This window comes from Lutra lutra, chromosome X, assembly GCF_902655055.1.
Source record: "Lutra lutra chromosome X, mLutLut1.2, whole genome shotgun sequence".
Lineage (NCBI taxonomy): Eukaryota > Metazoa > Chordata > Mammalia > Carnivora > Mustelidae > Lutra > Lutra lutra.
This window is the reverse complement of record NC_062296.1, coordinates 53962701-53986280: the sequence shown is the minus strand read 5'-3', so window position 1 is coordinate 53986280 and position 23580 is coordinate 53962701. Positions and strand designations below refer to the sequence as shown.

Below are 23580 nucleotides of genomic sequence, written 5' to 3'. Positions count from 1 at the left end.
CCCCACTCGTGCTCTCTCTCTCTAATAAATAAAAACATCTTTTTTAAAAAAAGGAGCAGGTTCTAGGTCCAGGTCCATCACTTACTAGCCACATGACAAAGCCATTAAAAATTTCTGTACCCTAGCTTCTTCATTTGTAGAATGGGGATCATACAGACCACTGAGAGTTGTTTTGATAACCAAATGCATAAAAATTATAAAAAATGCACTCTATAAAAAGTGAAAGTAAGGGGCGCCTGGGTGGCTCAGTGGGTTAAGCCGCTGCCTTTGGCTCAGGTCATGATCCCAGGGTTCTGGGATCGAGCCCCGCATCGGGCTCTCTGCACAGCAGGGAGCCTGCTTCCCTTCCTCTCTCTGCCTGCCTCTCTGCCCACTTGTGATCTCTGTCTGTCAAATAAATAAATAAAATCTTTTAAAAAAAAAAAGTGAAAGTAAGAACCCCACAAAATTATTTACTGGATAACTCCCAGAAACAATACGGGCCTCTGGATTAATAGTGCAGAAAGACCTGCTAGCTTTCTCAGAGTTCAGATTTCACCTAGGTTATGGCTATGACCCCCCCTCTTCCATCCCCAAGGGTTGGGTTTAAGCTCCTCACCTTGGCCAATTGAATGAGTGTGTCCAAAACATGTCTGCAGACAACAGGAGCAGCCTGGGGGTGGATGTGGACGGTGGAGCCACTGCTTGCATGCTTCTCGGTGTGTTTGCGACCCCCTGAACGTTGGATCTGGAATATATTAGTCCTGCAGCCTAGGGCTGCATCCATGGATACTGAGAGCCAGGAAAGCTGGTTGGAACTCTTAGACTCCATCTTGTGTAGCAGGTCCAGCGGTCGGTTCTCATGGCTGCTTGACCCACAGCTTTTGCTTGACTTTTTGCCCTTCTCCTCACTTGAGGAGAGCTTCGGTGTTTCAATGCATAGCTCACTCTCACTGCTGCGCTGCAAAATGGAGAGCAGACTGCGGATGACCCAGTGGCGGGTCTGGGCATGGTAGCAGAGATTTCTCAGTACTCGGTGTAGACGGCTAGTATTAAGCTTTGGCTCATCCACGAAAAGCAGGACCAGGAGACAGGATAGGGCTTCATGGTCCAGGAGGAGCCGTCCTCGGAGGCGGAGGAGAGTGTCCACATTACTGCCAGAAGGCCTGGAACAGAGCATGGTTTCTAGGTAACACTTCAGCTAGAGCTCGGGGATTAGGTATAGGCCAAGGGAAGGGGAATGAGGTGCATACTTCCAAGGAGGCATAAGGGAAGAGTGTCTAGTCTAAGTGTTCTTAACAGTAAGAAAAGCTGCCCTCTTGTTTATCTACTGGGTACCAAATACTCTATAATGCATACCAGCTAGTATGGGTTTGCTGAAAAGACCAAAGAACTGCCCATTTTTGAGATGATGAACAAGAGGCTCAAACAGGTTAAATGACTTACCCTACAATACAGTGTCCATATTATCAATTGGTGAAATCAGACTGCACTTAAGGTCTAAAAAAACAAACCAATAATGCTTATTTCCTACCTTCTCTAGCCTATCAGGGATTTGCTTGCCTCATTGGGACTGATCACTCCCTTTATATTTTGGCATGTTAGGTGCAGTCTGCTTCAGCCTGGGTAGTAATGAGCTCTTCTTCTTCCACAGCCTAGATGTTACAAGCTCTAGGCAAGTGGCTTTCCTTTCTATAACCATAGCTAGCACCTGCTGCCACTCTGCCTTACTTTGTGATTATGGTCTATGGTAGCTACACCACCCCAAAACTGTGGCTTTCTGAAGGGGGAGTCCAAAGATCTGGCTCCCCTACTCATTCAAAGCAATATCCTAGAGAGATCATCCAGTCTCTCCACCTATAAATTAAGGAAGTTGGACTAGCAACAGAAGTGAGAGGTGGTATGGCAACGTCAAAAAAAAAAAAAAAAAAAAAAGGTACCTGTTATGGCTGCTGCTACCCCCCATCTGGAAGGTGCCACCTCTCTGCACAGCAAGGCGAGTGTACTGGACTCCACGGTTGCCACTGAGGCGACTGGTGAAAGCTGGAAGGAAAGAAAAAGGAAACTAAAACTGGGGAGGTAGTTGGTGAGCTGGGTCCAATAACAGAAAAGGGGAACAACAGAGCCTCATGTGACCAAAGCCAAACATTTCAGAGCCCTCCCACTTGCCTCCCTCTGTACCGGGGCTTCGGAGGATGGCAGAGAGTGCAGAGGTGCTGCTGTGGCCAAAGAGCCGCTCATGCATGAGTTGTCGCTGCCGGGCTTCCTGCTCTCGCCTCAGGGCTTGAGCCTCAGCAGCAATGTCAGGTGGCATCACAGCCAACACACTGTCCTCCATGTCCTCCAGGACACTACGGCGCAGGTCTGAGGGCAGGGTCTGGATGAAGGTCACAGGGTCCATGGGGGTGTCTGAACTGGCATTCTGTGCCAGTTCCCGTCGCTGCTGTTCAGCTCTCTGCTGTGCCAGCACCTACGGAGCAGAAGAAGTCAATGGGGGCATACCCATAGCTAGGCAGCCTAGCCCCACCAGCTCCCTGCTCACATACTTCCTCCTGGATGGCTGGAGGCAGGGCAGCCAGGAACTCAGGGCTCACTTCAGTCACACCAGGATTGCCCACCACTGCAGGAGCTGAACTATTTGCTGAAGGGGCAGTCCGAGTTGGTGGACGGATACCCAGCTGGTTTTGCAGGACTTCCCGGCGGATGTCATCAGGCAGAGCAGCCAGAAAAGATGGATCCACACCTTCGGGTAGACTGATACCTGAGGGAAGGCACAAAATGTGAAGGGACTCCCATTTCTACCAATGCTTAAAATGTACTCGGAGTAAAGAGACCCATGGCCTTATTTAACCTCAATGCATGCAAAGGACAGAGGACACAAAGAGGGCCCATTCACCTTCCCTAGGCTCAGAAAAGCTCTTATTATGTGCCACAGTCTTCGTGTATGCTGTCACTTAATCTTCATCAAGACCCTACCACGTAGCTATTATCAACCCCCCTTAGTACTGATAAGGATCAGAGAAGTTAAGCAATGGTTCCAAGTTCTCAAGGTAGGTGACTACAGAGTGGGTAACCTGAGCTAAGATCTGTTTGACTCCAAAGCCTGGGCTCATTCCATCACGCAGCACCAGCACCCCCTTACTGCTGGTCCTCCTCCCATACGTATGCCACCTTCCATGTGGATGGAACCATTTAACTGGTGGGCATTTCCATGCCAAAGGCTCCTAGAAGCCTACATAACCCTAGGATGGCCTAAGCACACATGGAGCTCACCTGCAAGGGGATCTTCTTCTTCACTGCTTGTTGAAGGGAGTGGCTCTTCTAGGATTCCCCGGGAATCTGCTCCAGAAATGGCCACAGCAGAATCTCTGGTGGAAGAACTCTCAGAGGATGCAGGGGGAGAGCTAAAGAAAATAATTTTCAGGTTGTTCTTGGTATTAATGTTTCCCCATTTATAAAAAAACTCCCATAACACCCCACTCTCAGAGAAGCCAGGATGATTTCCCCAGTGCACCAAGCGTGTGCAAGAGTTAACAAGTATGCATGTGGCTTGAAATACCCACCAGCATATTCTGGTTTCCTCTTGTTCACACAATGCTTACCTGTCCTCAGGGGGCTGGGTAGGTTCCCCTGACGCATCGCCCCTGCCTTGCACTTCTGTCACAACAGGTGGGGCATCCCCTGGAGTGGAGCTGCCTGCTGTGGGTTGCTCAGAACTACCAGCTGCTGAGGTGTCACCCACAGCCTCCTCCAGGGTACAGGAAGCCAGGCTACTGGTGTCCATAGGAGAGCCTTCTAGTTGACTGCTGACAGCTGTCAGCGCATCAGAATCTTCAGCTCTCTCTGGGGAAAGAGAGGCTAGGAGGAAGTCACATGGAGAGGTTAGATCTCTGCCTAGAAGAGGGGGCCGAATTAAGATGCAGCCAGATTAGACTTCTCACTTCTCTACTGTCTTGCTGGCCTGACATTCCCCCTCAGTCTCATACGCTTTATAAAGCTCAGCTCAATTCCTCATGATGTTCCTGGTATGCCTGTGAAACACCTTTCCCTAGGCACCCCAGGTAAGGAAGGGAGTCTGTCACTTTCAGATTCCATGCAGGCACCACTTGTACATGCATGTTGATTTTGTTTATCTAAAGAAGGGTCCTTGAAATAAAAAACTCCTACGCCTTAAGGTTTTTCCAGAGCCTATCACAGGCAGCATGGTGCAGAGCAGGAATAGCAAACAGGTCTCAATTTACCCTGTTGGAACACTGCTGTGAAGAATTTTGAGGCCCTACTGCAAACCAGTGGGAAATAGTGCCATGAGATAAACAGTGTTTGCCAGGATGGGAGAGATGTGTGTGTGTGGGGTGGGGTGGGGTGGGTGATGTGCTTGCCATCCCTAAAGGATACTGAAGGAGAGCAAGCTTTAAAGTCACACAACAGATCTGGATTTTTCTTAGCTCAATCACTTATTGAATGGTCTTGGGCTAATAATCTCATGTGGGTTTCAGTTTATTCACAGAGATAATACTACCTACTTTGGAGGGTTGTTTCTGTTTTGGATGTTTATTTACTATTTTTTAAAAGTAACTTCTACCCCCAATGTGGGGCTCAAACTCACAACCACGAGATCAAGAGTTGTTGCATGCTCTTCTGACTGAGCCAGTCAGGAGCCCCAGGAAGGTTGCTTTTAAAGAAGTAACAGGCTTGCCATGATAGCCCAGGAAAAGTGATCACCTCAATAAACTGTTCGCATTATCACCTGTATCATTCGACACTCAGATATATGATCACTTGAGTCCACAGAGAAGAAACCTCAACTTTAGCTAAGAAAGAAAATATGCAAGCTAAGATTCTACTCTCTGAGGACCCGAACTTCTATTTCTTTAAGGACAGTAAAAAACTCCAAAGATGTCCATTTTCCCTCCTGTTAAATCACCCTTCACTCCTCACCCAAACCTTGAAATTCTACTCACTTATAGTAGGAGCCGGGGACAACTCCATCTGAGTTGTTTCTGCTTCTCCACTTGGCCTTGTGGGACCCAATTCCTCTGACTCTACAGGCATCAATAGCTGCGTAGAGCTACCCCCTTCTCCAGCAGGGGACTGCAGCTCTTGAGCAATCTCTCCCAAGGCTGGTGGGGGTGGGAGTGTTTGTTGCTGTTGTGAAGGCTGCAGAGTGACAAGGGTGTCCTTGGACTCAGATGTAGCTGCATCAGTTGAAGATGGGGTTGTTGGGTAGCTGTCAGGCATAGGAGTCCCATCTTTCTCGGAAAGAATAACAATGCAGGTGTTAAGGGACAATCAGCCAAGAAACCAGGGAGCCACTCAATCAGCACATGTGGCCTGACAAGTATCCCACCCCAGTCAGTAATGTAGGAATATCCTCCCACCCTGCCCCCAAGTGTTCCTAGGAACAGCATGTGGCTCATCTGGTATACCCAGGATGAGGGCTAAGGCACAGTGTTATCTTAGTCTCAAGAACTGAAGATCTGAATCTTTACAGATCCTAAGAATTGAATCCTTTCTATGCCCTGGGTGGAAGGGGAAAGAGTTCAAAGTCACTTTATGATGATACTTGCCTCACCCTCAATATCCCTATCCCCTTCGACCTCCCTTTCCTTAAGAGTCCTGATTATCCCAGGAACATCTGTATCTCTGATGGAGGCAACAGTGCCAAGACTAAGTATGAATATGCCCACACCAGGGAAAGTAGTAAGTTGTATAGTTATCTTCTAATTGGGGCCTAAAATCCCTACCCCACAACAATACAACTTACTACCTCACCCCGGCATGAGCAGAATCCTCTAGCAAGGGCAGCAGACAAAAGGCCATTTTACCTGGTAACAGACCTTTTCAAAGACCTTTTGCTAGATTAAAGGCACCAGAACACCTACCACCCACTTTAAATGTTTAGAGAAAAAAAACACAAAAACTGTGTAGGCTTTAGTATCTCATTTTGCAATTCAAATGCCAAAGGAGACAGAAGGCATAGGGAAGCAGAAGAAAGTTCTGAGGAAATAGGGGTGGGGGAGACATAATACCACATGGACAAGTTATCAGAACCATGAAATAGCTGCTGACATTAAGATTAGAAGGAGGAATACAAAACATATAGTAGTAATACCAGTTAGCCCACAGATGCCAAAAACAGATTGCTCAGGATAACATCCCTAGACTTTTAGATTCCGAAGACTCACAAAGTTTATATAAAAAGGAAAAAATAGAAAGAGACTAACATAGGGTTACCAAACGTAGGTTAGTTTAGCCAAATAAGAAAGCATCCTGTCAATAACACTTAATAAAAATATTTTGATACCAAAGAACTAGGAAGGACATAATCTCTATAAAAACCAGTTCTTTAAATTGAATAAATTCAGCTTTCTGAAAAACTCATTAAACCCTCTTTATTTTGTTCATTTCCACAGAGGGCTGGCATTTGGGAACCACCGCCATCAGATATTCTCATGAAGCACCACACCACGGTGGTCACCAAAGGCAACAGGACACATAGCCTTGCTACACATGCCAGAAAGCAGCACAGCATGATCAGAGTGAGACCCTGAACAGAGCACGTCGGAGGGGAAGTGTACCACCGTGGGAAAGACAGTAGACTGTATAGTTATCTCCAAGATGGGGTATGACCCTAAAACTATACAATCTACTACCTCATCCCACAGAGCACCAGTGTTCATCTTCAGCCCACTTTGGGCCAGCTACTTGAAAGGGTCAGGAAAAAGAACCAACCAATTAGCAGGAACGTGAAAAAGGGGAAGAGTTACCTGAGAGGTTCTGTTCAGTGGAGTCATTTGTCTTAGATGCAGTACACTGGAAAGAGAGGGGACAGACCAATGTGGGACTTCCGTAAGCATGTAAGACAGTAGAAAACTGTAATAGCTACCCCTGCCCACATAAGCCACCTAGGAGTTCAAGATCCTGGATGAAAGATGAGCATTTTAAAGTGCAATATATCTCTAATACATACTTGTGCTGAAAGATGGCTTGGGAACAAGGGGAAACAGCCAGGAGGCTGTGCCTGGCACAGAACATGACTTAAATACAACCATGAGACCAGCAAGAATTCCTTAAAGTTTCATCACTATGTATTTCCCTTCCTTGGGCTCGTTTTGTTCACTCCAGCTTTGTTTGTTTGATTTTAAAGATTTTATTCATTCATCTACTTGAGAACGAAGAGAGAGAGCACGTGAGTGGGAAGGAAGGGGCACAGAAGTGGGAGGGAGAGGAACAAGCAGACTCCACCCTGAACCTTCCATCCTATGACCTGAGACAAAACCAAGAGCTGGATGCTTAACTGACTGAGCCACCCAGGCACCCCAACTGTCCACTCCAGCTTTTAAAATCATATGTCAGGCTTACTTATTTTCTATCCATTTGTTGTATCAAGTTTGTTATCCTGAGTATTTTTAAAATCCTTAATCTGATATCCTAACTGCTGGTTAATTTCTTATTTCTATATATTTCATATATTTTAAAGCCAGTATTATTCAACATCCCAGAAATTTCAAAATAGGTAGCTTCTTTCTAAACCAAAGTCTAATGCTAGAGATTTTGCAAATTGAAAATCAAGCCTTAGAAAATGACATGTGGTGCTGGGGTTTAGGGCATGAGTATTTCCTGACTGAAGCCTAAGCCTAATTTATCCAAATGATGGAAGGGGGTCATTTTGGTAAGTAAGGTCTCCCCACACTTGGTCAGTCAATCCACTGAGTGAACTGCAACTGAATCACCAAGAGCATGGGCATAATTGAAATCATTCTTCTTGTCTAGCTGCAGTCACTGAAGGCAGAGACTACGCAGTGTCACTGGTAAGTTAGGAGCCACTCTGGTTCTTGCTCCAGTTTTCCCCAGCAGAGACACTGGAGAAATAGTTTTCCATCAGGGTTTGAAATTCTTTCCCCTAAAAAAACCCCCATGTGAATGTAGGGTGTATCTGGAAGGAATCATTTCTCAGGTTCAATGTGAACATCTCAGGATTCTTTAATCGCTGGTGCTATGTATATGCCAAAACCATATGAAAATAAAGGATGACAGAGCCAAAGATGAATCCTTCTGGCCCTTGAAAATCACCTGTGCACTCTGATCCCTGTTTTCCTTATCTTCTTTGCCTTTGTCAGTTATCTTTGTTTCTTCCTCAGCCAGTTGTTTTCTGCGTTTTTCCCGCCTCTCTTCCAGCTCCTCATCCCTCAGGAATTCCAGGTGATTGACAATGGGCACTTTAACAACTGGATCAAAGAAGCAGAGATCAGAAGTTGCTCAGTGGAGGTAGCCAAGAGGCAGAGCCTGTGGCCAGAGAATGAGGGCAGCAATTCCCACACACTCATTCCCAGCTGTGGAAGGCTCACTACTGCCCAAATAACCAAGCTGTCACATACCTGAAACACAGTCATGCATGCTCTCAGCATCGAGAACTTTGCATTCCTCTGTCCAGCGGGTCAGGGCTGTGGGGATGCTGGATAGGGTCCCTGTAGAGGCAGAAGAGTGAGATTCTTGGCCTGGTCCTATGTCATCTGATCCCAAAATTGCCATATTTCTCGAACAGGACCCAAAGTCTATCACAACATTTGGCACATCACAAGTGTCCAGAGATAGTAAAGGTTTTGCTGACCTTGGCTAACTATCAAGTGGTTCTGGATCCGATAAAATGTGGTTACTTTAGGCAGGGCAGATATTGCTCTGCCTTCCCTCAGCAAGAAAAAAGAAGAATGTAAAAAACTGTACTCTTCCTTTCACCAAACAAACTTGCCTGCTTGGCTGGTAGCTGTGCTCTGGTCATGGAAGAAGTCATCCAGCAGTTCATCATCAGATCTGGCAATGATGTGGACATCATCATTGCCTACCAGGAGGCGGGCTCGGCCACGGCTTTGTAGGGGAAGGCTGCTGCTCAGCTGAAGGATGTCAGCAGCAGCAGAAGGACCAAGCAACCTGTAGGGTGATGGTGGGGTACCATGGTCACTGTAATTCATAGGGGTCCTGCAATCTGTTATTGTGAGATCCTTTCTGTACCCTCTTGGAAATGCTTAACGCTATTATGGACCTGATCATATTAAGCATACATCTTTTTTTTTTTTTAGTAATCTCTACACCCAACATGGGGCTCTAACTCATGACCCCAAGATCAAGAACTGCCTGCTCCTCTGGGTGAGCCAGTCAGGTGCCCCACTAAGCATAAATCTTAGTTACTTTTCTAACTATCAGCTTGCCAACTTTATTTGGGCTGAGGTTGGATATTAGTTCCTGACAGTGTGTGTCATTGATAATGCCATGCACCGTACCCTCTCTCTCTTGTGTACTCACTGTAGCCTGTACATTGACCATTATGACACCTATGTCCTTTTCTCTCACTCTGATATTGTTTCTTCCACTAAACTCTAAGACTGAGGGCAGAAATCTTGTCCTGTCTATATTTAAAGCGTTAAGTGCTTGGCACATGAGATGCTTCATTGATTGCTGAATGTATGCATAGGAGGACACTTAAGCAAAAAGACTGTTACATAATTTAGTACTCCCCAAAAAGCTGCACATACAATCCTAAGAAATGGGACAAATATAACTTACCTCTGGAGTATAAGAGGAGGGTTGGGCTGGCGATTCCCAGGGTAATGAACGTGAATGGTATGGCCCGTATTGGCCGTCAGCTGCCTTAGGGTCCTCTGACTGCGCCCGATGCCCTGGGTGAGACGCGTTGTGGAAGAGCCACTGCCCAGCGTCAGAGAACTGTGGTCTGCATGGCGTACCATCAGTGGGTGAGTGGTAGGGATATTTCCTGGGGATGGGGGGATGTCTGCTGCAAGGACAATATGTAAAGGGGTCAGTGCCAAAAAAAATCTCTTCCATGGTTGTTCCAACAGAACCATGTCTCCTGGGCCTTACTTCCTCACACGGAAACCTGAGCTTTGTCCTTTCTCCCTCATTCCCACACCTCATTTATAATCACTGACACTACCATAGCTTATGCCACAATCTCTTATCTAGATATAGCAACAGCCTCCTAAATAGTACCTTCTCCCAATCCATTCTTCACACTATAGCCACAGTGATGCTTCTAGACCCCTGAAAAACATGCTACTCCCTTCACCTAGAGGACTCCTATCCCCCTTCTTCACCTGCTCTTTTGTTCTTGGCCCAGATGTCACTTCCTCTGATTCTACAGATTGGCTTAATAATCCTTTTCTCTGGGCTTTCTTACATACTACAACGTAACGCCTCCTAACTTATAATTCCTAATAGACCATAAGCTCCTTTCATGGAAAAGGACTGCTTTCTTTTTCACTGCTGTATCCTGAGTGCCTAGGAAGCAGTAGGCACTCCTCAAATATTTAATTTGCTAAATGAAGGGAGGCTCAACAAAAGGAAGACTGATGGAAATCACAAAAATGCAAAGAAAATCACAGAATAGAAGGCACCTTGAAAATTATGTAATACAACCCATTTTTTTTTTTCTTTTAGAACTTTTCATTTACAGGTGACAAACTGAGGCTCAAAGAGGTAAGAGACTACTTGGCCAAGACAATAGACCAGAACAGTTCAGTATTTTCTGCTATATCATGCTTGTGATTTGGGGTTAAGACCTGCCTTCTCAGGACAGCTTGATTCTAAGAACTAGATGCTAAAAGCGAACTTTGTTGTTGATGGGGGAGAAGGGAAGAGATTCACTCTCTCCTCCGAAAAGATGCATCCGTGATGACCAGAGTGAATGTGCTCAAATATACTCCCCAATGCCAAGCTCAAAGGTGTTCATCCAAACTCTCAAGATCCAGTGTTACAGACATAAGAATTTTTGATTGCCCTGTCACTGTAGCATGCACATGGGTGCCTGATGCAGTCAGCCTTGGTCTCACTTAAAAAAAAAAATTCAAGCAAATCATCAAGTTGTCCAGGTTCTAAAATGGCTGCCTGTTTACTGAGGTGGAGAGAACAAAAGCAGCCTCTCACAATTCCTTCTTCTAAGTACACATTTATTGAGAGAGATGGATTCAGATATCCCTTGCCCCAGGAAGTCAGCATAGGAAAAGAAGTGCTGTATCAGATTGATAGCTGCTCTGGTTCACTGCTTGGCTTACCCTAGAGAAGGGTATACGAATCAAGAGGTAAAACCCAGCTGAGCCCCTGTATCTTACTAGCACTGGAGAACATGTTGTCAAACTCAATGATGAGATCATCCTCCCGGTCAAAGCGCTCAAATCGGACCAAGGGAGAAGCGTTCATATCAGGGTAATCCTCATCCAATTCCATTTCAGAGCCATCGTCGTCATCGTCTTCATCTCCCTCTTCACCTTCATCATCCTCCTTAAGGGGAAAATAGGAGATGGAGAATTGCTGGAGATAAGGGTTTTCTGAAGTCTGGTGTCATGGCCACATTTGCACATGAGGGAGGGAGGCGCTGAGGCTAGCAACCCAGACTGTTGGTTTTCTCCAGCTCTGTGTTCCCATGGAAGAGGTTGTCTGAACCAGCCCAAACACAGTCCCCCCTCACCTGATCATCTTCCTCATCTTCCTCCTCCTCCTCCTCTTCATCCTGACTATCATCCTCATCCTCGTTACTGCCACTGCTGTCCTCTTCCTGAGTGTGCTCCTCCTCATCCTCAGGGTCCAGGATATTCATGGAATCTAAAACAAAGGGAGCACATTGGAGGACTATACTGAGTAGCTAGCAAACAGGCTACTGTGCAGGCCGGCAGACTGAGTGGGAAGGCGATGGGGTATCTGACTCTAGGAGAGGAAGAACCAGATCTGGGGTGATATACAGACTTAGTGAGCCAGCCCTGATTTCCTGAGAGTGCCAATCAATGCATCAACACGCTGAGCAGGGTGGCTGAATGTGGAGGCTGGCTATAGGGTGGTACTTCAGGAGCCATGGTCTAGGACTTGGCCAAGTCTGCTGGTGCCCCTTTGCCTTTCCAGTCCTACTTTACTACTGACTGCATCCTGTTGGTAAGAGGGAATCTGGAGCGATGATAGCAGGTGGGTGAGAAGAAAGCGAACCAAGTAAGAAGTGACAAACTTTTGGGCAAGCAGTAGTAACATGTTATTTGAAAAACTGGCTGAGGATAAAGTGGATGGTGTATGTCAGCGCATGCAGACAGATGCTTCCTTATTCTGCACATGTGGGCAGCTGCCTCCAGGAAAACCCTAGTGTAGTGTCTGTCAGACGTGCAGGGCAAGAAGGGAGGCCTTTTTGGCCTCGGCACTCTCACCTTCTCGGTTGGCCTGCAAGGTGGAAGCTTGGCTGAGGTTGGAAGGAGCTTCATCCATCAGCACGTCCTCTTGTGATTCATCCTCTCCACTTCTGCTCACTGAAGGTTACAGAGCAGAGCCTTCACTGAACAACAGAGGACTTCCCTTTCCAGATTGGGTGCGCCTAAAGTAGCTATGTACACCCAGCAGATATCCTTTTTTTTTTTGGATGAGGGAGAAGACCTAGGTTCTCTGCTGTTGACTAGCTAGGTGAGCTTGGCCAGTCACTTTACCTGTCTGAGTCTCAGTTTCCTCATCTGTAAAATGGGATGATCACACCTGCCCTGCCAATCCCACTAATTGTGAAACCACAGAGGATAATGGGTGTGAAAAAGTCTTGTCAAATTTAAAAATAGAGGTCTACTTCCATTTATCCTTTGATTTCCTTTATCAATAAAATAAAAACAAGTAACACATAGACCCTTGGAGCCAGGTGACAGTAGGGAACTTTTGCCATTTTCCCTTTGAGTTGTAAAAAGGGCCACCCTTAGGGAATGATCACTCTTTTTACACTACTGAGACTCAGAGGCGGAAAGCCCCTGGATTTTGCTGAAGAACTGAAAGGAAAGCACTTTCTCACCCTACAGCCTCTAAAGCCTCCTCTAGGCTTCCATGAATAAACACTCTTGATGTGCCTCATGTATCATCTGTACTGATGGCCACCCCCTCCACCTCCCCCACACAGGCAATGCTTCAGACCTGCCACCACAGGTCTGTAGATGGTTTGTGAATTTCTCATCTGTAAGACCATCAACATCAAGACAAGCAGCAATCTAGGCTGGCTATGAGCCCTTAGGCAGAGCTGAGCAAGCAGATGATGAGAAAAAGGGTCCTCCCAAGAGAGACTGAGGCAAAGGAAGAGGCTATACTCAGTTCTGGGGCTCTCACCTATAATTGTACTGTTCCCAGATCCGCCATCCCTCTCAAGCAACTCATCTATCAGGTCCTCCAGCTCATTCTCAACCTGGAGAGAAATAGAACATATATATGGATGCACACAAGTCTATCATTGCGCTAGCACGGAAACCCTAAAAAAAGCCAGCAAGGGAGTATATATTTCTAGGATAACATGTGACAGAACATGTTGCATAAACACCACACATTTGGTGCTAAGAGCACAGAAACTACCATGTGCTGCCAATCCGCACTCAGACTGTCCTTCAAATGGATTCATCCCAGTTATCTCAGATCTGGTTAGTTGTTTTACCATCCAGGAATACATGCAGATCTCCTCAGAGCTAGCAGCTTAGGACTGTAGGCCCCATTTCTTACCACTGCTACTAGCTCCAGAAATTACAATGCCTTCTTTAGGGTCTTTAGAAAATAGCTGGTTTGAATGCTCCAGTGAGACCAGATGCTACAGGCACAACAGTGATGTTAAGGAGTTTCCATTAATGACCAGAGCCAAATAAATCAAATACCTTGGGCCCAAAGGGCTCAGGCCAGTTTTCTGCATCCACATTTCACCTGTGCTTAAGTTTTCCTCTTGGGATCTATTCTGTTTCATAGTACATGGATGGCATCCTGGCCCTGCCCCCACCCCTCATTTAATACAATTCAAGCACATTTACTGACTACTACTAAGAGTATCATCTGTGTTCCTTTGCAAAACAGACAGCATTGAGGCAAAGATCTAAAGTACTCACCCACCCACACCGCTTGGGGGTTTGGTTCAGCGCCGCAATAGGGGTATGCTGGGTGATCTGCCTCCCTACCTGCATCTCTTGTGAACTGAGCACCTCAGGCTGCCCAGCAATCACCACTGAGTCGGTTTCAGCCTCCCCATCCATGATATCCCCATCTGCCACCTCTGTCTGAGTGACATCATGATCCTCCTCCTGCACTTCTGCTTCCCCAGGCTCGCCTGAAACAATCAACCAACCAGCAAAATAATCAAAGGGTGCCTATGTGCAGGGCACCATGAGGCAAGCATGAAGACAATAAGGTCCCTTCCCTGGGCAAGTTTACAAGTTCTCAGAGAATAAATGAATGGGTGACAAAGGAAAAGACAAGGCTACGTGTGAGGAGAGCCAAATAAGGCTGCAATTTGAAGGAATTCTTTGTGGGGCGGATTCCCACACCACTATGACAGATCTCTGGAAGGCCAGCAAGTTCCCAGGGAAACAACACCAAGCCAGAACAGTTGTGATGCAATGCACCCATAAAACAGCTATGCCCACCCAGCCAGCTCTTCAGTCCATTGGCTCTGATTCCCTACCTGGGTCCTGCTGGTTGCTATTGGAGTCCTGAGCAGCTCCTTGGGCATCCTGCTCAGACTTGCTCTTGCTAGAAGCACTCTTGCTGCCAAAAAGGCTACTGGGCTGGTTAACAATCCGGGAAAGTGTTTCCAAAGGCTTCAAAGCAGCATTGACTGTGTTGGCCATGTTTGGACTGAGATAAAGGAAGATACAGAGATGGACTTAGCACAGAAACTCACACTAAGGAGGAACCAAGACACATCAGAGTACAGCTGATTCCAGGGATGAGGCATGGAGGATACAAGGTGAGTCTGGGACATCTTGTGCCAGAAGCTTTAAAAAATTAATGGGGTCATCATTATCACAGGCCAAATTTGAAACACTGAAATATCAACAATAATGATGGTAATGGTATTACATTAAATGTAAAAAGAATCTGCAGCCATAGGGATACAAACAGGCAGAAGGAAATCTTCACTATAAAAGAATGCCTGCTAATAAACAGGCATGATAAAGTCAGAAATCATCACTTTTCAGACAACAATGTAAGTGATCCAGGCAAAGATCACCAATAAATGCTAAAACTATGGAGTTAAAAATCCTCAGGGCATAGGATATTCATATAATCTTCAAGTGAACTCAAAGCATCACCCCATAGAAAACTTATTAAGTAAAAAGGGGAAAGCTAACCTTTAACTCTGATCAAACTTAACATTACCAATAATGGACAAATTAGTATTATGTATCTCCTGGTGTGATGCACCAATAAGGGCAAACATCACCTATATACTATTCATGCTGGAAAGTTTAACCTAAACCTGAATATAAGGAAGCAATTAGACAAATCCAGATTATGGAATATTCTACATTTGTCTTTCTAGATCCTTCAAAACAGTTAAATGTCATAACAAGAGATATGGGATAATCAAATGCAATTAAGTGATGTTCATTGGATCCTGGACAAAAACCACTCTCCCCTCAAGGTGTAATACTTGGAATAATTGGGGATATCAGAGTATGAAATACATAGTGAGTACTATTATATCAATGGTAAAATTTCTTAGATGTGATGATATTCTAGCCATGTAAAAGAATGTTTATTTTTAGGAGAAACATGCTGAAGCATTCAGAGGTTAAAACATCATGTTGTCTGCAATGAACTTCAAAATGATTCAGCTTCTAAATGGGGGAACTCAAACAGGACAGAAATGATAAACACTGGTTAATCCAGATGAGACATATGGTGCTCATTACACTCCTGAGTTTGAAATTTTTAAACGTTTTAAGAAAACTGATGAGGGGCACCTGGGTGACGCAGTGGAGTTAGGCCTCTGCCTTCGTCTCAGGTCGTGATCTCAGGGTCCTGGGATTGAGCCCCACATTGGGCTCTTTGCTCGGTGGGGAGCCTGCTTCCCCCTCTTTCTCTGCCTGCCTCTCTGCCTACTTGTGATCTCTGTCAAATAAATAAATAAAATCTTAAAAAAAAAAAAGCTGATGAATTTGTATCAAAAGGACAAAGAAGCCAGTCTGAGGAGGCCCCATGGGCCAAAGATATAATGAGAAAGAATGACTGCAGTGGTCCAAATAATTCAATTACTGATTTAAAAAAAATCAGCGAAAACAGAAAATTGAAAAGCCAGAGAAAAGTTGCATTTGGGGTGGTGATTAAGTCTACTGATTACTCTAAAAATTGGTGACTTAAAGAAAAAAAAAAGTTTTTATCCTGCCTTTTCAGTAGGAACTGTATTTCAGGGTAACCAGACTCACCCCTTGAATAGGGCTTTGTCACACAAAAATGCCAGCTAATAGTGTAGAAGGAATGACAGAATTGAAAAAGTTATCACTGATAATCCCCACAGAAATTAGAACAGGAAAGGATTATCACTTACTGTTAAGATCCTTAATTAGGTATACGGCTGACAGGAAACCAAACATTTATACAGTGCCAAAATACTAACATAAATTACTTTATAGTAAGAAGGGAAAATACAATAGTACAATGACAATTATCACTCTAAGTAGTCAGTTTTGTCATGATTTTTGATAGTTCAAAGAGATGTGTTGCCCCATGACAGAATATGAGATGTACACACTTATGATATATCCTAACCAATAACTTTAAATTAAGCTTCAAGCTCTAATTAGAAGTTTACAGAAAACAGGAAGTAAAGGAACTGCAATGGACCAAATCTAGAAGGCAAGACATTCTGCAGGACGGCAGGCCTGACCACCTCAACAAGTTAGTGTCACTAACAGAAATAAAATGAAGATTAAAAAAATTAAGGTTTTGTGTTAGAATAACAGAGATTCAGAGGACATAATCAGAAGTAATGCAAGATCTATAACTAGATTCTGGTTTGCACAAAAATTTTTGAATATGGATTTGGGCATTATATATAAAGGATGAAAATTTACTTACACCCGAAAGATAGACATAGTAACTGAAAAAAACAAAAAAACCCCCCTAACCCAACCCAGGTTACACAACAACATATATAACATCATTTTAGTAAAAAATACATTTTGTATGTATGTGAAGAAAACCACTGAGAGATATGTGGTAGGTAACAGTGTTATCTGAGTGGCAGTGATATCTATTTTTGCTCATCTGTAGTTCTCATGATACACATATAATCTTACAATAATAGGTTATTTTTTTTAAATAATAGGTTATTTTTAATTAAGGTGGGGGAAGCTTGGGAAAAAATTATTCATACAGTCTAACTCTTGAGTTTGCAGGACATGAGAAAACTAAGGCCTAAAGAAAGGCAAAGTGTCTTGCTTAACCACGATACTAAGAACTCAGGTTCCCACCTATATCTAAATCTTTCCTATCACATTGGTGGCTCACTACTCATCTGATGAGGATACAGGAAATACAAGCAAATGAAGAAATAAAAGCAGCATGACTAAAGAGAGGGCAAAAGCCTGCAGCTGGAGTTCAGGAATAACCTTACCTAGACAGGTCCAGGCTGTGAGGCACTCTTGCCAGGTCATTAACCAGTCCCTTCTTTAGGAAGAGTCGAATGATGTTGTTCATGCCATTGTGCTGGGTCTTGGCTGTGGCACTGCTGTAGAAGCTGGAGGTGGAGGGGCAGGACTCCATGATAGTACTGATGATACACATCACTGCCTGAAGCCTGGGAGAGAAGTGTGACACCTCTATCATATGAACACTGCCTGTTCTTTGGTGTCTTCACTAACTCACCTCAGATAAACCCTCCTGTGCCCTCAGTATTTCCTTGTGGAAGTAACATTGAAAGAGGTGAGAGCTCACTCCCTGAGTGGTAGCACTCTTAGTTTTCTTTACACATAATTTAAAAAGTGAGACTGAATAGCATGTTGAACTTCAAGACCTCAGAAATATAATGAAAACATCCCTTTGTTTTTTTCTCTAAGCTGTATCCTCCTCCAAATGTAATCAATACTCTAGGTATCTGGAAGCACTAGAACTATCTGAGAGGACCAGAGGATACACAGTGCCAGTGGGACCAGAACTCTTGTTCAAGGGCAAGGAATCCCATGGACAAGGAATGCAGTTAAGGGGATGCTACTGGTTACTAGCACTACATCAGGCATGGATTTTACCTGGCATGTTTCTCTGTACTCTCAGCCATAGCCAGTGCCCGTCCCAGGGCTGCTTTTACTTCATTCACAAGGGCCACTTGGGCATCTGTGCCACTCCCTGCAGCAGCCAGGCTTGCGAGGAATAGGCGGGCCAGGGCAGGTGTGTCCTTGTCTTCCGCATTCTGGGTATGTGGGAGGAGGTGGTCCAGAACAAAAGCTAGCACACTGCAGTCCTGAAAAGTCATTAACCATGACGTTTACTCACAAGCATAATTATGCCATATTATTTGCATATCAGCAAGGTACATATACAGAGATTTGATCCTTCAAGTCATCCTGTCAATGATCAGGTCTACTTTATAGATGAGAAGACCAAGGGTTGAAGGTACATGCTAAGCTAGTAGCAAATCCAGATTTTATGCTTTTAAATCTCATTCATTTCTCATTACACAGTTTAAGCACCTTTATTTACATGTCACTTGGCATTTCTCAAACATTTTTATGTGTGATATTTGATAGAACTGTTCACAGTAAACCTATAGAACAGTTAAGCCAAGTTCAGTATTTTCCCCATCTGACAGATGGGTAATCTGAGGCCCAAAGAAACATGGCCTGCACAAAAAACTTAGCCAATGGAAAGGATTCAAATCCTGATTCATAATTGAGTGCTACAATTCCTTCAGTATTCTATTAAATTGTAATATTTACTGATACCTACAACATGCTAAGGAACGTGGGCTAAAAAGTGGCAGGAGTTCGAACAGTAGTCACAGATATGGATATGCAAACATATTTAATGAAGAGTTACATAAAATAGCAAAAAAGGTCCAACAAGGGAAGGAAACTGAGACTTGTTCCTTCTTTCTAACAATCATTTCTGCCCTGGTAATTCCTTATATTAGAAAGGAACTTAAAGTTCTGCTGTCATTCAAGCAGATTTTGGATCAAAATACATAAACGATTTCAGAATTAGAAAGAGGATGGTTGCACAACACTTAATGTACTAAATGCAACTCAACTATACACTTAAATGCTTAATTTTATGTAAAATATGCCTCAATAAAAAAAAAAGGACTGAAGAATTCTAAAGTCTGGATAATTAAATAAGGTAGCCTAGTTAAGATGGAACTTATTAGAAATAAAAAATTCCCAGTAGTGAATAAAATACAAAATTGTATAAATATGTGACATTATTACTAAAAACTGGAAAAAAAAAGCTTTGCAATTTGGGAAAGCAGTGTGATGCAGTAAAGAGACTTGGATTTGTAATCAGAGACCTGGGTTCCAATAATAATCCTGCTACTCTGCAGCTGACCTTGAGCAAGCTAACCTTTCTGAGCCTTCTCTACTTCTCTGTTAAGGGTAGCAATACCAATCACCTTTCAGTCCTGAGGGAAGGATCATCAATAGCATTATAGCATTTGTAAAGCACCTAGGAGTACCCAGTACTACAAGGTCACGTGACATGTATTAAAAACACGCTTAATAAATTTACAATTAAATGTCTTATTCCACGAGTAACTACAACTGGCATAATGATTAAAAACTTTCAAATAAAATGCCTAATGTATGTTTAATACACGTAACTCCACAAAAATACTTATAACCAGGATATGTGAAGAATTCAATAGAGAATAAGAATACAAGACTTGGACACATCACCGGAGAATATCCAAATGGCCAATAAAGACAAGGATATTTTAACCACAATGCAATACCACTACAAATCCGCTAGATCAGCTAAAATGAAAAATGAGAAAAATACCAAGTGTTGGCAAGGAGGTGAAACAACCTGAACTCCCATATGCCATGCTTGGTGATAATATAAATTGACACAACAACTCTGGAAACTTTTGGCACCATTTGCTAAAGCTAAAGAGACTAGCAATTCTGTTTCTAGGCATATATCACCTAACAGAAACACTTGTACAGTTTGATCCTTGAACAACACGGGTTTGAACTGTGTGGGCCCACTTATATGCACCTTTTTTTTTTTTATAAAGTACTATACTGTAAATATATTTCTTCCTATGATTTCTTTTTTTTTTTTTTAAAGATTTTATTTATTTATTTGACAGAGAGATCACAAGCAGGCAGAGAGGCAGGCAGAGAGAGAGGAGGAAGCAGGCTCCCTGCTGAGCAGAGAGCCCGATGTGGGGCTCGATCCCAGGACCCTGAGATCATGACCTGAGCCGAAGGCAGCGGCTTAACCCACTGAGCCACCCAGGCGCCCCTCTTCCTATGATTTTCTTAATCATATTTTCTTTTCTCTAATACATATAGCCATGCAAAGTATGTGTTAATTGACTGTTTATGATATTGGGTAAGGCTTCTGTAAGGCTACCAGTAAAGTTTCTGAGGAGTCAAAAGTTATATGCGGATTTTCAACTGAATACATGGAGTGGGGGAAGGGTGTGTTGGCACCCTTAACACTCGTGTGTTGTTCAAGGGCCAACTGTGTATGTTCACCAAGACATGTATAAGAATGAACTGTAGCCAACACTACTTTTAATACCTCTAAATGGAAAACCACCCAATTGTCTCTCAGCACTGGAATGGATAAGATTGTGTTACATTTACACAAGGGAACTCTATATAGCAAATAAACTACAACCACACAGAAAAATCAATTTTGCGAACACATTAAACAAAAAATAATCCAGACACAAAGGAGTATGTACTTTAAGATTCCATTTATACAAAGTTGCAAAACTAACCTGTGGCAACAGAACTCAAGATAATGGTGACCTTATAGAAGCTTAAAGGGGAGGGGGAAATGTACAAAGGCATGAAGGGGTAAGCTTTTATGGAATTTGTAACATTTTAATTTGGGTAATGGTCACCCAAGAAAAATTGATGAATTATTCAGGAACTGTGTATCTTTGTATCTATTTTAAAAACTTGGATTAAAGCCAAAATAGCTTAAAAAAATGGCAGCTGCTTTCTTATTCTTTGCCTGCAACATTAATGTCCCCATTCTACTCTCAAAACCTTTTACTACTTACTAACCATAAAGTTACAATATGACAACCCAAAACAAGATCCACTTTATGAAAAAAAATTCCCTGGGCACCCCTTTTACATATATGGGAACATAATCTAGTTTCTTAGAGTGCCCTCTCACTTGAAAAATAACTTAAAGATAATTCCGTATCAGGACATACAAAATATGACTTCATTTTTTCTCCAAGCTCTGACAGATATCTAGACTTTCCTTATATTCCATATTACCAATACTATTAACCACATCAGGTGTCTTAGCACAGGTGCTGAGTACATCTGGAAGATAAACACCCATATTCTTGTTTATTTGGCTTATTCTACAGTCCCCTAGACACCCTTATGCAGACAAACCACAGATACCTTTCTCTTCAAACCTTCTGAATTCTACCTTTTCTCTTCAAACCATTTTCTTCTACTAACATAAAAAGGAATGGAAAATCATAAAACATCAAGTCCTTGATTTTGTTTTCTTCCAATTCTTATCCATTTCTACCTTTAAAATATCTCTTCAACTCACCTATTTTTTCCTGCAACTTCATCAAGATGCTGTATTACCTAGATTGCTATCTAGATCAGATTCTTAACTGGTCTGACTCCAAACCTTGCCTTTTGTAGCTGCCATACTGCAGACCAAGTAGTTTTCTACAAAACAAATAACAAATGGCACCAACTCACTCCCTGTAATGAGCCTGATAGCACCACATCACTGGAAAATACCTAACTTCTTCATTGTATCTTAAGAGGCCTCTGCCTTGCAACACTGGGCTAGCATGCATAGGTTCCTAGCAAAGAGTCTGACACATCTGTATCCAAATGATAACAGTATAAAGCCTTAGACATACTGGAAATATTACCTCTTTAATCAGCTCAGACTGGCCCACAGTGTAGCTGTAGTTGGCAATCAGGGTAGCAATACCAACATAGGACCTCACCAACTCTGCCAGAAGACGAAGAATAGTGGAGGTGGGCATTAAAGGTTTGCTGCCTTTGCCTTTCTGCTTGCCTTCCTCAGAGGCCCGGTCCCCTTCTTTATCTTTCTTCCCATCCCGAGACTCCTCTGGAGTTGATGCTGTTGAGAAAGAGCCAAACTCTGGTTCAATTTCACGCTGAAATATTGGCAAACATCAAGTCTCAAGTGCAAGGAGAATACTCCTCCTCCTCCACTTTAGGACAATGGTACAAACTGAAAGTCCCCCTCACAATGCAGCGGAAGGACAGATAGCGAAGATGACAGGTACAGCAGGAAGGCTATTCACATATCTTCTGTCACTCCCCTTCTTTTACACATAATTTTATGCTCTAGAAATACTGTATACTCCAAAGATGCCTTATACACCCTTTTACCTTTTCCTTCCCACATGTCTCCCTGGCACATATTTACTTATCTAGCTTAGCTCAAAAGCTGATCTCCTCTATAAATGCTTTCCTGTCTCATCCAGGAATACTGAGATGCTATTAATCACATGCCCTCTATATTTTATCCCAGCCGTTATATCAAGTACAATGTCTCCTTGCTTAGATCTCAAAGATCTTCTCTATCCAAGGAGCAGCAGCTCTTGGAAGGCATCCTTAAAACTGCTTTCACATGACACTGCTAGAAGGCAAGAATCCACCACATAAACCTTAGAGCTAGAATTGTGTCATTGGCACCGAAGCTCTCTAAGCCAGCATGAAAGCCAACAAAAGAAATATATGGGGTGGTTTCAAGAGTAGCTCTAGGGGGCGCCTGGGTGGCTCAGTGGGTTAAAGCCGCTGCCTTCGGCTCAGGTCATGATCCCAGGGTCCTGGGATCGAGCCCCGCATCGGGCTCTCTGCTCGGCAGGGAGCCTGCTTCCCTTCCTCTCTCTCTGCCTGCCTCTCTGCCTATTTGTGATCTCTGTCTGTCAAATAAATAAATAAAATCTTTAAAAAAAAAAAAAAAAAGAGTAGCTCTAAAGGATCGTACCATAGCAACCATTACTTGGTTATGTCAGTTTTATTAATTTTAACATATAGATACCTTTATTTACAGAACACTGAGCTCACCCTTGGGAAAAGTTCACTTAGGTAAGTAAATGTGACAATTATGCCTATATTCCCATACCTCCTGCCCAAGACACCCAACCCAATTTCTTTGTCCTCTCTAGAAATAAGAACAAGAGAAAATAAACCATTACCTTCTCCTTGGGATGTCCCAGATGTGGAAGTCTCAGTGGAGGCACCATCTGCAGCAAAGACCTGACTCTACGGAAGAAGAATATTCATGAGCCATTATTAATTTCAAAGACAATTATCCCTAAATGGTAGGATCCCTTCCCAGGGTACTCATTGTAAATGCTACGGATTCTCTTTGGCTGATCTTTTAACCACCTTTACCTGCTATATACTATAATCTGTGGGACGCAATCATTATAAACAGTGACTGGGAGATTGGGGAGCATGGACAGGGAAAAATGAGAATGAAAAATGAATTTAAGGAAATGTTTCCAATCCAAACAGAGACAAATCCCAGGGACACCCTAAATTTATCTTTATTTTTAGTCAACAGATAATTGACAGGTATATCAAAATCAGTAACTTTGAAATTTCCCTAGCATAACCCTAAATATGGAGA

At 43.4% G+C, this 23580-nt stretch overlaps 1 protein-coding gene across 14 annotated transcripts in view; it reads right to left on the bottom strand.

Moving 5' to 3' along the window:
• Nucleotides 1-23580, bottom strand: part of HUWE1 (HECT, UBA and WWE domain containing E3 ubiquitin protein ligase 1) — a 171255-nt gene that overhangs the window by 13616 nt on the left and 134059 nt on the right. For 10 of the 14 annotated variants that reach the window (XM_047714756.1, XM_047714760.1, XM_047714757.1 and 7 more), the window contains 22 exons: nucleotides 23144-23210; nucleotides 21842-22056; nucleotides 18006-18217; nucleotides 17375-17557; nucleotides 14438-14610; nucleotides 13935-14083; nucleotides 13108-13183; nucleotides 12180-12278; nucleotides 11459-11592; nucleotides 11103-11271; nucleotides 9541-9769; nucleotides 8729-8907; nucleotides 8358-8447; nucleotides 8053-8207; nucleotides 6747-6792; nucleotides 4941-5228; nucleotides 3582-3873; nucleotides 3253-3383; nucleotides 2526-2740; nucleotides 2161-2449; nucleotides 1920-2022; nucleotides 599-1145 (listed from right to left, as the gene is read on the bottom strand). In XM_047714756.1, coding sequence (XP_047570712.1) covers nucleotides 599-1145; nucleotides 1920-2022; nucleotides 2161-2449; nucleotides 2526-2740; nucleotides 3253-3383; nucleotides 3582-3873; nucleotides 4941-5228; nucleotides 6747-6792; nucleotides 8053-8207; nucleotides 8358-8447; nucleotides 8729-8907; nucleotides 9541-9769; nucleotides 11103-11271; nucleotides 11459-11592; nucleotides 12180-12278; nucleotides 13108-13183; nucleotides 13935-14083; nucleotides 14438-14610; nucleotides 17375-17557; nucleotides 18006-18217; nucleotides 21842-22056; nucleotides 23144-23210 — 4041 coding nt within the window. The remainder of the gene's footprint in view (nucleotides 1-598; nucleotides 1146-1919; nucleotides 2023-2160; nucleotides 2450-2525; nucleotides 2741-3252; nucleotides 3384-3581; nucleotides 3874-4940; nucleotides 5229-6746; nucleotides 6793-8052; nucleotides 8208-8357; nucleotides 8448-8728; nucleotides 8908-9540; nucleotides 9770-11102; nucleotides 11272-11458; nucleotides 11593-12179; nucleotides 12279-13107; nucleotides 13184-13934; nucleotides 14084-14437; nucleotides 14611-17374; nucleotides 17558-18005; nucleotides 18218-21841; nucleotides 22057-23143; nucleotides 23211-23580) is intronic. The other 4 variants (XM_047714763.1, XM_047714765.1, XM_047714766.1 and 1 more) reach the window with 4 other exon arrangements.